Source organism: Podarcis filfolensis (genome assembly GCF_964270895.1).
Source record: "Podarcis filfolensis genome assembly, chromosome: 17".
In the NCBI taxonomy this organism is placed as follows: domain Eukaryota; kingdom Metazoa; phylum Chordata; class Lepidosauria; order Squamata; family Lacertidae; genus Podarcis; species Podarcis filfolensis.
This window is the reverse complement of record NC_139621.1, coordinates 16,027,938-16,043,569: the sequence shown is the minus strand read 5'-3', so window position 1 is coordinate 16,043,569 and position 15,632 is coordinate 16,027,938. Positions and strand designations below refer to the sequence as shown.

Here is a 15,632-nt window from a genome sequence, read left to right as displayed (position 1 = left end):
CCCATACTTTCAAATGTTGGTAGGTATGAAAGAATGTTAATGCCTAAACCGTGTGTCTGTTTTTCTCTGATTCACTACAATTATCTACCATCCTGTTTCGTTTTGTGTAACAAACAGATGTTGCCTGTGCAACTCATTTGCTGAATAAGGCCTACTTGATGATGTTTAAGTTTCCAATCTAGTTTTACCAAAGCCATTTGACCTTTAGCAGAAACAAAAGTAAAATGAGAATGCAGAACAGTGATTTATTCAGGAAAGAATTATTTATATACCTCAAATATGTTTTTCATTAAAAACGATATTTATTTATACCATACATACTTCAAAAACAGTGTTGGGTTTTTTAATTTTTTTAAAAAATGTTCCTTAGATATCACTTAGCCATTTTTTAAGGTTTGTTTTGCCTTTTTCAACATTTCTTCTCGCTTGGTTCCTAATAGCTGGGCAGAGGGCAGGGTTTGAAGAGACAGTGCAGTACAGATAACACTACAAAAGTTAATTTGTTTGGGAAGAACAAACCTTTACTTTTCTATGTTCCCTTTCACAAGCATACCGTACATACGTAGCATAAAACAAAACAAAGCATCTCTCCATTTATTTTTTATAAACAAAAGTAATTAAGACTTTGGAAAAAAGACAAAGCACAAATGAAAAAAAAATCAAGTCAGCAAAAATTGTGGAGGTTTTTGATGTAAACATATTTTTTTGACATACTGGTCGGTAACACTTTTAAAAGAGTCTGTAGGAAATCTGTAAATAATGTCAGAAGTTGTGTCCACTATTTGAAAACAAAGAAATATGGCCTAAGATAAGGCATTTCAATTAATAAAGACATCTTTTTCTTTTTCTTTTTTACACACACATGGAGATACTGCAACTAGTATTTATATTTTTGTTTTAGGAGAAAAAAAGTACTGTAGCATATACTGCTTCCAATCAAGGAAAAGTTAGACAAGCCTAAGTCCCAGTGAAAGGATAGGGTTTAGTTCAGTTGAGACTAACGTCTTCCTGTTGGTTCAAATGAGACTCAGCCACAACTAACTAGAGGTGGATGAGGGCCAAGGAAGACGGGGGAATCTATTTAACTGGAATAGTTTCCGCTAGTAAAATTAAGACTGGATTGCTAATGCCAATTTGCAATGAACAGTGGTTGAAATTGCACAACAGAGTCAACTTGGAAGCTGAAAGCAACCCAAGTATTTCTGGTTTCGCAGTTACAAGAGAAATGTTCTAGGAAAGAAAAGCACTCTCTTTGAGTTAGCAATGCACTGTGTGCGGAAATATTCCTTGTGTATTCTTTTTTTTAAAAAAAAGAGAGAGAGAAAAGATCTGTTATATGACACACACCATAATGGTCTTGGCTGTAGGCTGAGCTTAAGTAAATATCATCATTCAGTCAGTATGCTGTGGTAACGCAGGCTGCCAGTGCGGTTTGCCATGCTCAGACAACACATGTAAACACCAGAAACAAAAAGAAGAAGAAGAAAAAAAGATTTGGTGAGCAGCTTCTCCCTGTCTTCCTCAATCATTGGCCTCTCCTCTAACACACTCTTTCCCAACTCTACTGTAATTGTTCTCTGACAAATCATGTTGGGAAAGTACAAAAGATGAAAACATGAATTTTCGGTTTGGGTCCCTCCCTATACGCAGCCACCAGCTTCCGATTTCTCCAAAGGGGAAGTTACCCAATCTAATGAATGGCACACCGTTTCCAAGCTTTAAGTGCTTGTGCCATGAATGGCTTCAGATTGCTTCTATTAAAAAAAACAAAAACCATGCCTTGATCATACCTTGGCACTTTCCAGTGCACACCAGACAACTTTGCAGAGGTTAGAATTGTTTTTCATTTTCATGCAACTAAAGCCCAAGTCTTCAGTAGAGAACACACAAATTCATTTCAGGATTTCGGATTTGGCCCTTAAGTCACTGTGACCTCCTTCTAAGCTACTACAGATCAAAAGTAAGTCCCACACAATTCAACTGGACAATTTCAACTGGAAGCCTATCCTTTCTCAGTTGAAGAAATGTCTCGCACTGCGAATCTCTGTTTTTCTTGTCTACAAACCTACAGACTCACTTGTGGATAATATTTAGAACCTGAGAAGGACATTCATGTGTATTCTCTCCTTGCTCCCAAATTCCTAGGATATTTTTCCCCGCAGGCCACAGCAGCTGATTATATTTTGGTTACTGAAAACTTGTGCAAAGTTGGCAGTTTCGTGTTAACATTTAACACTTTTATTTTTTTATATTATTTGTTCGGCATTCTCGCCCCATACTGACCGGACCACTTCTAACAAAGTGTTAATTCTTTCCTTTCTTTTTTTTTCTTAATCAATAAGACACTGAAAGTATGGCAATACTTTTTAAGGGAAAAAAGGGTATGGATATTATTACACATCCCCACATTGTGTAAGAAAAAAGTGCATGACTGGATTTATGTAATAGTAACAAGACAAAAAAAAATCCCTTAAAAAAAAAAACTGTATCAGATCAGGTGCTCTAAAGCATGCCAGCACCTCCCCATTAAGCATCTCTAGCAGGTAGTTAAAAAACAAGACCTTGTGTTTTCTTCTTTTTTTCTTTTTTCTAAATGTGCACTGAAGCTAATATAAATGAACAGAGCTAGCCAGCAAACTATTCTCCCCCCTTCCCCGCATATCTAACAGCTGGATGTAAATGTAAAACCGAACCGAACAAAAAACAACCCCCCCAAATAAAAATAAAACAAAAAGTTAACCACCATCAATACAATTGTTTTACATGATAGGCCCTTCAAGCCTCAATATATACAAGTGTAACAGCCATGTGTAGTTGATGGTCCTCTCAAAGGTTTAACATACACAAAAGACAATTGTACTTGTTCTTTATCCCCCCCCCTCCCCTCTCTCTGCAGTGCTGTGTTTCCTTGTGGCCCCCCCTCCCCTGCATTTCTCCCCTTCCTCAAGATTGCAGGCGACAGTCAAAGGTAAAAGAAACAGTCTCTTTGGAGATGACCACGGGTTTTATAACAAAAGTAGGGCTTCAAAATGCAAGTTTGTTCGTGTTCGTGTGTGTGTGTGTGTGTGTACGTTCGTTTGTTCTCTTTGAAGCAGTGGAAATTTCCTCCCAGGTTAAACTTACTACCCCAACCCACACAAAATAAAAACAGACAAACAAGAAAAGGGAAAAAAAATAGAAAAAGGAAAAAAAGCACCTGGTGTTTGTTTTTTCTGTTTTGTTAAAAAAGAAAAAAAGATATATATTTATATTTATATTTATATATATTTATATAATAGTCTGTAAATGGCAGTTCAAAGTAGCGGAAACCCTCTGCGAGAGCTACTGGCATTTGCCACGTCCATCTTTGAACTAGTCTAGTGAAGCGAAGGGAATGTTTTTATGCAGGTTTGGGTTCTGACTGTGCCGGTTCCGGCTGCGGACAGAAGAAAACATCATGTTGCACCCAGGGATTTTGCACTTGTGCATCTCCCGCAGGTGCACAGTCTTGTAATGCACCCTGAGAGTCCCCTTGTTGCTGTACATTTTGTGGCAAATGTTACACACGATCCCCCCGTTGCTCATGGAAACACTGTTGAACATGAGGGAGCCCGGGACTTCGGCGCCCATGCCGACCCCTAAGGCCGGGGGGTCCGCCTTGTGTGACGACTCCCCACTGTCACTTGCGCCGTCCACGTCATCAAGGAGAATCCCCTCGTCGCTCCCCGCGTCAGATTCTCTGGAGGAATGGATGCTACTGCTAGACTGGATGCTGGAGGTGGTGCTGAGGTCTAGCACCATGTATTCTTCTGACATGCCCCTTCCGTACCCGTTCAGGTGGGAGTCCTCAGTACCTGCCGGGGAGGAGGTGTCTTCCCGTATGTCAAAGCCCATCTGATGCGGGGCGCCGTAGATCTTCATCAAAAACTCGTCGCGGAGGTCCTTGCTAAGCGAGGGCTGCGAAGTGTCCAGGCCCATGTCATCCAGTTCTTTGGTCAACAGTTTACGGTGCAGGTTTATGTTAGCACTGTGTCTAGGAAAGAAATAGGAAGAGGGGGCGGGGAGGGAGAATAAAACAACACACCATATCGCTGATTACATTTGTAATGCAAAACTTGCAGGTCAAAACATAAGTTAGCAAGATGGGGATTTTCATGCAATCCTACTTCTATTGCCTCTTCTCTCGGAAATCCAGGCATTACTATAATGGACACAAATGCAGGGCAAAAATGCTACAAATCCACACTAGCCTGGTCTCTGCCCCACCCCATTTAGGATTACAAGGAACTTCAGCTATTCAGCAACGTAACCTGTTTTGGTTTTTGACCAACAGATTACTGCAGCTCTTACAAAAGGAGCCTCTTTCAAAAAGAACTAGGCAAGAGGGAGAGAAATCGGTAGAATCTCTTTCTATCTATACACAACATTGGAGCTGCTGGTTATAGATTGGGATTGTAATCAAAAAGACCAGTATAAACTGGAGAGACTCTGTAAGAAGTTAGGCTAGTTTTATCTTTTTCCCCAATAATGAGGGGGGACCTTACATGTTTCTGGGCAAGACCAATCTTAAATGGAATAAAACAGTGAAATCTTTGAATGGATAAGGTCTTTTGAGCCTGATTCAACAAGTGCTTAATATAATCCTTGCTTAGGGCTACCACAGATTCCAGTCAGGCATTTGGGCTTAAAAGTTACGCATGCAGTGAAATTTGGGGCTGCAAGAGTAACTGAAAAACTAAATGCATGTTGAGTGGAATGCCTTATAAGAGGAATTGTTGTTTTTAAATAGTAGTGGAAGAATGTGTGATTCTGTGCGACTTAAAACTGAGCCATGTCCACACAAATTGGGCCTTATTATATTGATTCGCATGATCGTTTCAATGCCCTTATTATGTTTATTTAAATCCATTGATTTCTCCTCTCCCTCCCACCCCAGAAAATCTTCAGGGTTTGGGCAGGAAACAATAAATGAAAAGTGGAATATGCAAATTCATTACTGAAACTTATTGTTTTAAATTCCATAGATTATTTGTCTGCAAAGCAAGTTTGGAGGCCTGTAACAGACAGCATGGGCCACAATACATCTCTCATTATGGGCTCAATTAATTGCCAGGTTTACATATCTTCCTGTTTCCAGGTGTCATTTGGCAAAAAGCAATTGGGAGGGCTACAAGGTTACTGAATACCTTGAAAAGCATGAGTTTGCAGGCTGTCAGGGTCACTCAACATGCACAGCCAAGAGGAACAATGATACTTTATTATATGCAGCCAGTAAAGGCTGAGGAGGTGGGGTTCCTTGAGCTTGGCACTGTCACAATGTGAACCCACAAACCTTTGCTCTGGCTGACAGCCCCAAAAGTAGAGGCAGGCACACTCAACATTTCAGTTGTGCATTTACACAAAGCAGATGCCCAGCTGAAAAATTGGAGTGGGGTGGGGGAAAGATGTCCTAAAATAAATAAAAAAATAAGAAGACTTTCAAATCCAGTTATAGTTGCACACTACAGTGTGTTCCGGGGGATGCGGGTGGCGCTGTGGGTTAAACCACAAAGCCTAGGACTTGCCAATCAGAAGGCCAGTGGTTCGAATCCCCGCCACGGGGTGAGCTCCCGTTGCTCAGTCCCTGCTCCTGCCAACCTAGCAGTTCGAAAGCACGTCAAAGTGCAAGTAGATAAATAGGTATCACTCCAGAGGGAAGGTAAACGGCATTGCCGTGCACTGCTCTGGTTTGCTAGAAGTGGCTTAGTCATGCTGGCCACATGACCCGGAAGCTGTACGCCGGCTCCCTCGGCCAATAAAACGAGATGAGCGCCGCAACCCCAGAGTCGGTCATGACTGGACCTAATGGTCAGGGGTCCCTTTACCCTTCACCGTGTGTTCCTGTCTAAGGAAGTGGTGGGCAATGTGCTTTGCTATGTGGGTGGAAATGCTTGCCCTCGTTCTCTGCTTGCAGTTTAAATGGGGGCTGTGCTGGATGCCGGCTGCTCAAATGCGCATTGTAAGGCAAGATGCACATCTGGGTGCAATCTGGGTGTGTGGTTCCCAATCTAACAAAGCCAACTGTTTCCGCACATGGATGTGCCTTCCAAATTTGTGTGACTTAACTGTAGAAAACCCAAGATGACAATGCAAGATTTCTTTGTCATTTGAACGTCATTGGTTCAAACAGGAGATTCGCCGAGAGCCTTTCTCTCAACCAGCTGGGCTCCCAAAAGGAGCAGAATAACCCAAGTGTGCATTATAGTGGGCTGGGAGGGTGTAGAATTATGTAAACTTAATTTTCCATATCTATTTACATGATTCATCATATATTGTCATAACTCATTTACCTTATTAAATATAGCAAAGTAGGATAACAACCTACTTTTCCCTTTGACAGAAGGCAGGTGGCTGTTCCTGGTTTAAGGATGATTGATAATTGAGGGGATGTAAATTTGGGTCCCATAGGAGCTCCGTCCATGGAGAAGAACTAGCGAGAAATATGTCTGATATTTTTGGGGGGGCGGGGGGGGGAAGGAGAGATGCAAGGCATATACTGTCCGTTCATTCCCAACGAGACAGCGATCCTTTCACAGAAACTATTGCACTACTGTTTCTTTCTAAGCACACAAGTGTGTTACACATGTACCCCACACTGCGCTTACGAAGGCTGAGCTTACCTTGTGATAAGATCAGCTTTCTAATCTTTTGCTAAATCGAGATCACAAAAGAAAGAGGGAGACAGTGAGAGAGATAGAAAGAAGGAGACAAGAGAGAAAGAGAAAGAGAGAAAGAGAACAAATTCACATTCCAATCCAGTCACATCTGGCTTAAAAAAAAAGAAAAAAAGAAAAGAGAATCTTAAAACAATAAAATACAGGCTAAAAATGTTTCGGCCATGAGATCATTTTCTGTCACCCATCATCTCACTTACACTGTTGTCCTGATGGTTACCGGACCAACTGCACAATCTAAAACCATAAATCAAATCAGACACAGGCAAATTCACATCATCCACAGATTTGTTCTGAACAGATGCATGCTGTATTCATATCCATGAATGATAAATAAACAGGAAAAAAGGCCGTACAGGCTCCTAGACAGAATTATTTCTTGCCCATTCTAGTGTCAGATGGCAAATGATTCAAAGGGAAAGTTTCTAAGCAAAATACAGGAAGCACTTAGCTGTGAACGCCTGCATGTTAACAAGCTGCAGTTGTTTTTCCTAGTTATTGCACATGTGTAACAGTGCTATTGAGATTCATGGTCCAGTTACTGACACCAAGAAACCGTATCAAGGATGTCTGCTTGCTTCCCTGACTGCATCTTACAAGCAAGCAGAAACATGTGGCAGCTTTGGCTGCGGCAGTTAAGTGGTTGTTCCATGAGCAAGCTATCTGAGGGCAGGAGCTTGCCATGCCACTGCCAACTCTCATGGCAAAAACAAACAGGAGCACATAGTCAGCTATTGCACTTGAGCAACTCCCTCTTTTAAATGTGTGCATCCCGCCCTCTCTCTGAGAAGCTCCCGGTGGCAGCATTTTAGTCTCACAACTAGGGTTGCCAGAACACACTGCAGAGAACTTGCATGTAGTTTCTCCCTCCAATTATCTCCCAGTCTCGACACACACCTGACTGTTCTAAGAAGCAGGGATCCAGGTGTGCCATGGGGCCGTAGGGTTGGTAAACAATGGGACTGGGTTAGGAATGGGCGAGAGATGGCTGCCCAGTCTTCTGATTCACGTAGAGCTACATGCACACTTTCTGGGATGCAATCCAGCCATCCTAATGGCAGCAGCCCACGGTGGTCATTTAGAGGGAGGGAGTCTGACATGCCTAAGTAAGGCCAACTAACCAGTGCCGGATTTACGTATAAGCTAAACAAGCTATAGCTTAGGCCCCCCCCCAAAAAAAATAAAGAAAAAATTGTCAATGCCAATGTGTTTGCATTATTACGTTTGTTATGAATAAAAAACATTTCGAATTAGAGCTTAATAATTACTTCACTATTAATATACTTCTTTTTAATTGTATTTCAGTTCAACAATTACTTTGATAAAATACTGTATTTTTCGCTCTATAAGACGCACCAGACCACAAGATGCACCTAGTTTTTGGAGGAGGAAAACAAGAAAAAAAATATTCTGAATCTCAGAAGCCAGAACAGCAGAGGGATCGCTGCGCAGTGAAAGAAGCAATCCCTCTTGCTGTTCTGGCTTCTGTGATATCTGCGCAGCCTGCATTCACTCCATAAGATGCACACACATTTCCCCTTACTTTTTAGGAGGGAAAAAGTGAGTCTTATAGAGCAAAAAATACGGTACATATTTTGTTATGTGCAAATGGCTTTAGATACCTATTAGGTCCATAAATTACCATATAGCATATATTCAACAGCGCGACAATTTGTTGTGGACAAAGGACAGCTGGACATAGAAAGGGCCCCGTTCCTTCAGTAGCTGAGGGCTTCATCAAACCGAAATCCGGCCCTGCCAACTACTGAACTACGTAGCTATGCAGATAATTGAACTAGGGGGGTTTCTGACATCCAAACCCACCAGGCTGTTCACTGCACTGTACTGCACTGGCCTTGCCTTTATGTAGAGCAGCCTAACAGCATGGCACTGAGTTGAACTTAGGCTTACCTTTCCCAATTTCCCCCCATGCCCCACTAAAATATACTACAAGCTGAGTTTTGAGTAAATGTTCCTTGGTTTTCTGCTAGAACAGCCAGATTTGTCATGCAAATAACATCAGGGTTTACTGAATGCAATACAATGCAAAGAAATATTAATATTGTTTCACCCTCTTCTCTAAGCAAAAGTTGCTTTCCTGATTGGTGACCTGTTAAAAGTTGCAGCTGGTTTCAGCTATCAATAGGAAATGATGCCATATCCATTCACTTATCATTTATAGCAGTAGCTATCAGTAATCTAATTAAACTTATGTACTGGCCGTTAATGTCTGTCAGGCAAATGATGTGCAGAAATGTGTGGACAAGTTCTGGCACTTTCGTCGACAAAGTCCCTTATCCGTTTGTCAGCAGTACCATTGGCTTCTTCTAATATAATTACATTGACTTTTATTCAATTAAGTGCCATTCCTAGCTTTTTTTAAAAAAAAAACTTGCTTTATCAATTGATTCAGGTGTAATGCAATAATAAAGATGAACTCATTGCAGTGCATTAGCCCTGCTGTTCATAACTTTTGAACATGGGTTCATTCATAGCAGTCGATTTCCATTATGCAACCACAGTTCAAAAGAATTGATTCTGTTACATTCATTTCTTAATCTATATCACTCATGTTGGAGAATCCTCTCCAAGATCATGCGAAAATATAACTGGATACCTTGTGTTTGTGTGTGTTAGTGGGGGGGGGGGAATACTATTATTCATTTGGATTTTTATTTTTTAAAAACATTTTCAGATTAATAGCGAAATCATGGAGTTCAAAGATACATTAGGACTGGGGACGCTTTATTCAAATGTAAAGAAATGTTCAGAGAGTTGTCGTGTTATAGGCCTGAAGCTACTGGGCTGGTGGGTGCAGCGCAGATATGCTAGTATTATACTCAAATGTTCAGTGATAAGTGCATGATAAATGCATGATAAGTATATTCAACAGGGACAGGGTGCATGTTGAATACTTAAAAGGCTAAGCGCTTTAAATCTAGCTTCAGCCCTAAGACTGACCATTTCTACCTTACATCTAGAGATATGTAAAATCTTCCTGGGAAATGCTACTACTCTTACAGAAGTTCATCAAATGTTGCACCAGAGGGCAGACATCTAAAATTACTTTCTTTAGGCAAAAATCAGACAGCTTAAAAGTGTCAGAATTGCCCTAAGAAATGTCATCAGTCTTACAAAACCTCTTTTGGCTTCTCTGCCCACCCCAATTATCTTTATATTTCACTTTAGGTAAAAAAAAATCTGGTGAAAATCTTACTTAGTTCTTTCCTCTTCAGGCATGCTGAAACACCTGTAGGGAAGTTCTGCTTCTAAATGTCCATAAAATGGGAGATGGATTAATTTGTCAGTTTGGGTCAGTTTGGTTTCATATACACTTTCATGCAATTTTCTCCTAATACGCACATTTTAACTTTGCAGTTTTGTACGATGTGCATATTTTTGCAAGCAATTCCACCCCCCTCTAATGTGCTGATCTTTAGGTGTTATGTTCACTGATGTATATGCATTTTTGTGTGTGCACATTTTCATGATGTGTGCATTTCAAATGCATTTTCTGTTTAAAAATGCATTGCAAAATTCAGAGAAACACATTTCCAAGAATCGCTGCATTTTTAAACAAACAAACAAACAAACAAACAAACAAAACCACATTCATTGCAATGCAATACATTATTTTAAAAAAGATTAAGAGTATATAGATGAAACGGCTTACTTCTTACTGTGTACACAACGAAGACAATACTATATTATTCCCCCCAATTATTATTATTCTGTAGCACTTCCAGTTTGGTTTGTGCAATCTTATGAGAAGTGTGAATTTAGCAGGCTCACATTGAAATGTGAACTGAACAAATTTCTCCCCCACTGGTACATTAAATATATTTTAAAGCTTTTCCTTAAATATCAGAGAACATCAAAGAAAGATGGTCAAACATTTTCTGACTTTTATAAAGCTTTCACTTTGGCCGTTCTTCAGCCATATGACCTACAATTCTTACTGATTTTGACAACTGGTTACATCATATTTATTGTGTGAAATAAGTAAAATTATTGAGCTTATTCTACCCCCTCCCGCTTTGGAAGTGTGTGTGAGATCCTTCCCCCAATGATAGCCAATATAAACAGTCTATGAAAAAATGTTCCCTGCTGCAGCCCCACTGAATTAACTTTGACAGGCTCCAATGCGGGGGAAATGAGTCCATCTAACTCAGGCATAGGCAAACTCAGCCCTCCAGATGTTTTGGGACTACAACTCCCACCCTCCCTAGCTAACAGGACCAGTGGTCAGGGATGATGGGAACTGTAGTCCCAAAACATCTGGAGGGCTGAGTTTGCCTATGACTGATCTAACTAGACTATGCAATGGTTAAATGTCATCTAGCTACAATACACCAAGTAAGCTATCCCAGAGCATGTCTGAAAGCACATATGCGAAACCTGTCTGGGTCTGGCCAGCACCTGGCTAGAAGACTGCCTGGGAACCATATGTATGTGGCCTTAGGTCCCACAATGAAATAAAAGGAGGATATAAGAAGATTAATAGAACTGCAGAATTGCAGAGTTGGAAAGGAACCCAAGCATCATGTACTCCCAGGGGTGTCAACTAGTATAAAATAGTGGAGGGACTCAGATAATCCCTGCCCCACATAATCGATCACAAGACCTGGCACATGCACACCATTTGAATGGCAATGTCCATCAACTTTGGGTTTTGTTTTTTTGGCTCCCTCAAATATTTTATGGGGGGGGGGCAAAGGGACCACAGTCCCTAGCAGTTGGCTCCTGTTTCTACTCCTTCCCCCTACAATGCAGGAATCTGCTATACGATGGAAGGAATCTACTAGAGATTGTCAGCATTGTTACAAACACCAGTTCCAATAGTTCCAATGTCTTACATCCTTCGTGACTATGAATTCAAAGCCTCTGAGAAGACTGGGGACTGTAACATTTTCTGTACTGAGACTAACCTAGCCATTTCATCAAATCTTTTAATAATGCAAGTGTTACAGAAAATGCCACAAAATGAGTGAATGTGACATCCACATATGGATACTGACAATTTCAGATAAATTCATAAGTATTTGTAAATACATATATTTCTCCGAAGCTACCCCCTGACCCTAACCCCAACATACGCCAAAGAGTGTTTGTCTGAAGGCCGCTGCTCACATTTAGTTGAGTATCGGTATATCTCTGAGATTTCAGATAGCTACAAAACTTGCCTGAGACTTTCAGCAGTCTTAAGAAGTTTCAGCTGCTTAAGAGGCCTTCTTTTTAAACAATCAAGCAGTATATAATTTTTGCTAAATAAAGACAGACACCCGATTTCAGCTATTCATGGTACATATACACAATGCAAGGGTCGTGTATCAGCAGGGAGGGCAGATAAGGCAGGTTCCCCACTCTGTGAAACATTTACATTCCTATGCTCCATGAAAAGACTTCCTGGCACCTTTGCCCACCCCTTCCCCAAACCAAACAACCAATAATCATTTGCCTTCCTCCACTCCGTTTGGCTGGCAAGGCCTTTCAAAAATCTCTTCCTCCAGAGGCCGTCCTTGGAAGTGTCTGATTCTTCAGCCCACAAGAGTAAACAAGGGAATAAAATACACTCCTAGGTAATTTTCCACTTTTATTAGTAAGAACCTTACTAAAGTACTCTTTTGATGTACTGCATGAAAGAAATTGACAGAGCACTATTATGTTGCATTTAATGTTGGTGTATTTAGGGATTTAATTTATTTTTTTCTTATTTTGCCTTCTGTGAGTATATGTACTCTGTATCTGAAGATGCATTCAAGTGAAGAAGAAGAAGAAGAAGAAGAAGAAGAAGAAGAAGAAGAAGAAGAAGAAGAAGAGGAGTTTGGATTTGATACCCCACCTTTCACTCCCCTTCTGGAGTCTCAAAGCGGCTAACATTCTCCTTTCCCTTCCTCCCCCACAACAAACACTCTGTGAGGTGAGTGGGGCTGAGAGACTTCAAAGAAGTGTGACTGGTCCAAGGTCACCCAGCAGCTGCATGTGGAGGAGCGGAGACACAAACCCGGTTCCCCAGATTACAAGACTACCGCTCTTAACCACTTCACCACACTGGCTGCATAACTGTGACTAGCTATGCAAAAGCCTTCATTTCCAAAAACGATCCTTTCTCTTTTTGGCATACAAACTCCAAGCACTACTGGAAGCAGTCTATGGTTCCGTCTATATGCATATAAAACTCATGGCATCCCGTTGTTGTTTTTTCCAAAAACAAAGTGATGGAGTTTTGTCTTTGCCTTGTTTATGCTTGTATGTTTACTTTGGCCCGAAATTCAAAACAAAGCTTAGCTTGTAGGAAAATGTGTAAGCCAAAGCTATGATCCACTGTGCATTTAAATATTCAATAGTCAGATGTTTTGTAGTGAGGAAGGCCCAAAGGGGAGGAGAATAATTACAGAATAGCCAGAAAATAATTTATGGTTGCCGAATATGATTCAAAGCAAAGGTGGCTAACCCTGAGGCTCTCCAAATGTTGTTGGACTGAAACACCAGCCTGGTCAATGGTCAGGGATGAAAGAAGTTGTAAGTCCAATAACATCTGGAGGGCCACAGGTTCCCTATCCTTATTTTAAAGGTTAACAGTTAATTTAATGAAATTTAAAACCAAGACCGAGTGCTTATCAGGTAACCCAGTGCTTGGCATTCATTGGCCAACACAATGAAAGGTGACTGCAGGTTGAATTTATACTGAATAATCTGGTACAATTTTGCCTTTATGCCTCTCCTTAGGTTTGCACAAATGTAAGGGGGCTAGGGAGCCGCTTTTATTCCCAAAAGCTGAAAATTCAGGCAGGGAATTTCCACAAAGGTGTAAAAGATCCCTCTCTCAGCTACAGTCTTGCATGAAATCTAAATGGAAACATCAGAATGAACAATCTGTCTCAGTATGCAAATTTACAAGAACAGATAAATCCTGATGTTTCTTTTAAACAGAAGGAAGCCCTCAACTCCTTTGACACGATTGTGAGCAGATATGGCATTCTGATTTTACCTAAAAACTGGAAACCAAAACTTTCTTATTTCTTAATCTTATCTTCCCAGCACCACAGAAACTGCCTTTCACCTTGCCTTTTCTTGCACTGAAAAATTGGGCTATCTGAAGAGTATATCTTCATATTTTGCTATGCATGTAGCATCTGATGTGTCCATAACTGGTGATGCTTAATGGTAGTTTTCCCCCCATTGCCAGCGTTTCGGAGCAGTGGCTGTAGACAGGGCACTACTTTGCTGCCCAGTGAAATGCAAAACATTCTACTCCAGCAGCACAAGCGACATTTGTTTCTAAAGCTTTTTTTTTATGAATTGCATAGAATCTGAGAAAATATTAACCTTTCATTGGAAGAAAATCCAAAAGGTAAAATACAGTTCAGCACCTATTAAAAAAAAGAAAAGAAAAGAAGAAGAAGAAGTGAAGAAGTGCTTATTAAATGCGGGAAATAAAGGACAAGCAAATTCTTGCAAATTAGACGCGGAGACCCAGTCATTACCATCCCTTTCAATATGAAACAAATCATTCACACTGGTCACGAAGACAGCTCCCTCTCCACTCAAATTATTCACTTGAAGATAAGCTCTCACCAAACTCTTTAGGGGTTTAACTAATTTACTGCAAAGATACGGCACGTCTGTTGTAATAACAGGTAGGATGTATTGGGGTCGACCATTTATCAGAATTAGACTTCTTTTCTCAATTCACAGTGAATGATGCTGCCTCCACCGTTCCTCATTCTCAGAGCTTGCCATCCCCTTATGGCCCCTAATGTGGCAGGCAAACAAAATTGACAGTCTCATCTTGTCAACAAGGGGCGATTCTCCCGAGAAGCCACTTAACTTTGCAGAGGAAGCAATGTATTAATGTGCCTGTCCCAGGAATGTTAATCATCTTCAAGCTCCCTCTGACTTTGACATGAACAAAATCACCAAATTTGTTTACTAAATGAATCGTAATATGCTAATAAGAGAGCATGACATATATGGTAAAGCCAAACAGATGGTTTGTTTACCCCACTTTGCAACTTTATAAATGCTGTAACTCGGAAGATGTTAGCAAGAATTATTGGGCTGCTGGCAGGGGCGGCCAAGACTTTTGCATACAAAATGCAGAGCCAGAGTAAAAGGAAAAGCAATTTGTTATCACCAAGGAATGCACGCTTCTGCTGATAGTGATATTATGATGTTTGGGCAGGTCATGCAAGGGGTTTTAGCGTGGAGTTTTCTGCCTGCCATGGCATCTGCTAGTGCAGTTCTGTCATAGAAGCAAGACCTGAGAGCGCTGCACTCCAGAACAGCCTGGTAATTCAGTACATACCTGTTGAGGTGTTAAATGAGATGGCTCTTACGGTGTGAACAGAATTACATTTTTCCAACAGCTGCATGTGCTCACAAGCATCAAGGTCAAGGCACGTTCGAAATATATTACTATTGTTGTTCATTAAAAGATCAAAAGGCATTACAAACAAGAAGCAAACCACTGGCGTTAGTTGCCAGAGTTATTCAGGAGCGCTTGTAAGTTTCATTGTGACACGTCAACCTCACGCTTTACCAGCTGCATGGATGCAAACTGGGCTAGAAAATTTAAATGAAAAGATCGACCAAAATTATCAACATTTATCCACTATTTTTTCTCAGATATAGAAGACAGCAGCGATTTAGGCAGGCCAGCTTCACAGACCTCATTGCATGGTATCATCAGGCCCCTGCCATTATTTAGGTTTTTCATCTACACACAAAAGTTTCATACATACCTGTGGAACATAACTCCTGTGGCTTTTTTATAGGCTATCCACGAAAAGCAAAATTCCTTCTCAATGAATAACAACTTCCTGAGATTTATTTCTCGGAACATATTTTGAAGTGAGAGTGATTTTTAAAATGAAATATTTAATCCAAACTTCCTCCTCCCCTTTCTTATCAGAACATCCAAGCAGGCATTTGTTACAC

General features: G+C 40.7%; 1 protein-coding gene across 11 annotated transcripts in view; it reads right to left on the bottom strand.

Annotated features, from left to right (window-relative positions):
• Positions 1-280: 280 nt before the first annotated feature.
• The window catches only part of BNC2 (basonuclin zinc finger protein 2), a 398,619-nt gene continuing 383,267 nt past the window's right edge, over positions 281-15,632 (bottom strand). For 8 of the 11 annotated variants that reach the window (XM_083592926.1, XM_083592931.1, XM_083592928.1 and 5 more), the window contains one exon: positions 281-4,012. In XM_083592926.1, coding sequence (XP_083449052.1) covers positions 3,352-4,012 — 661 coding nt within the window. In that variant the 3' untranslated portion in view covers positions 281-3,351. Of the gene's footprint in view, positions 4,013-6,638; positions 6,670-14,021; positions 14,066-15,632 lie in introns of those variants that run through there. The other 3 variants (XM_083592933.1, XM_083592925.1, XR_014542972.1) reach the window with 3 other exon arrangements.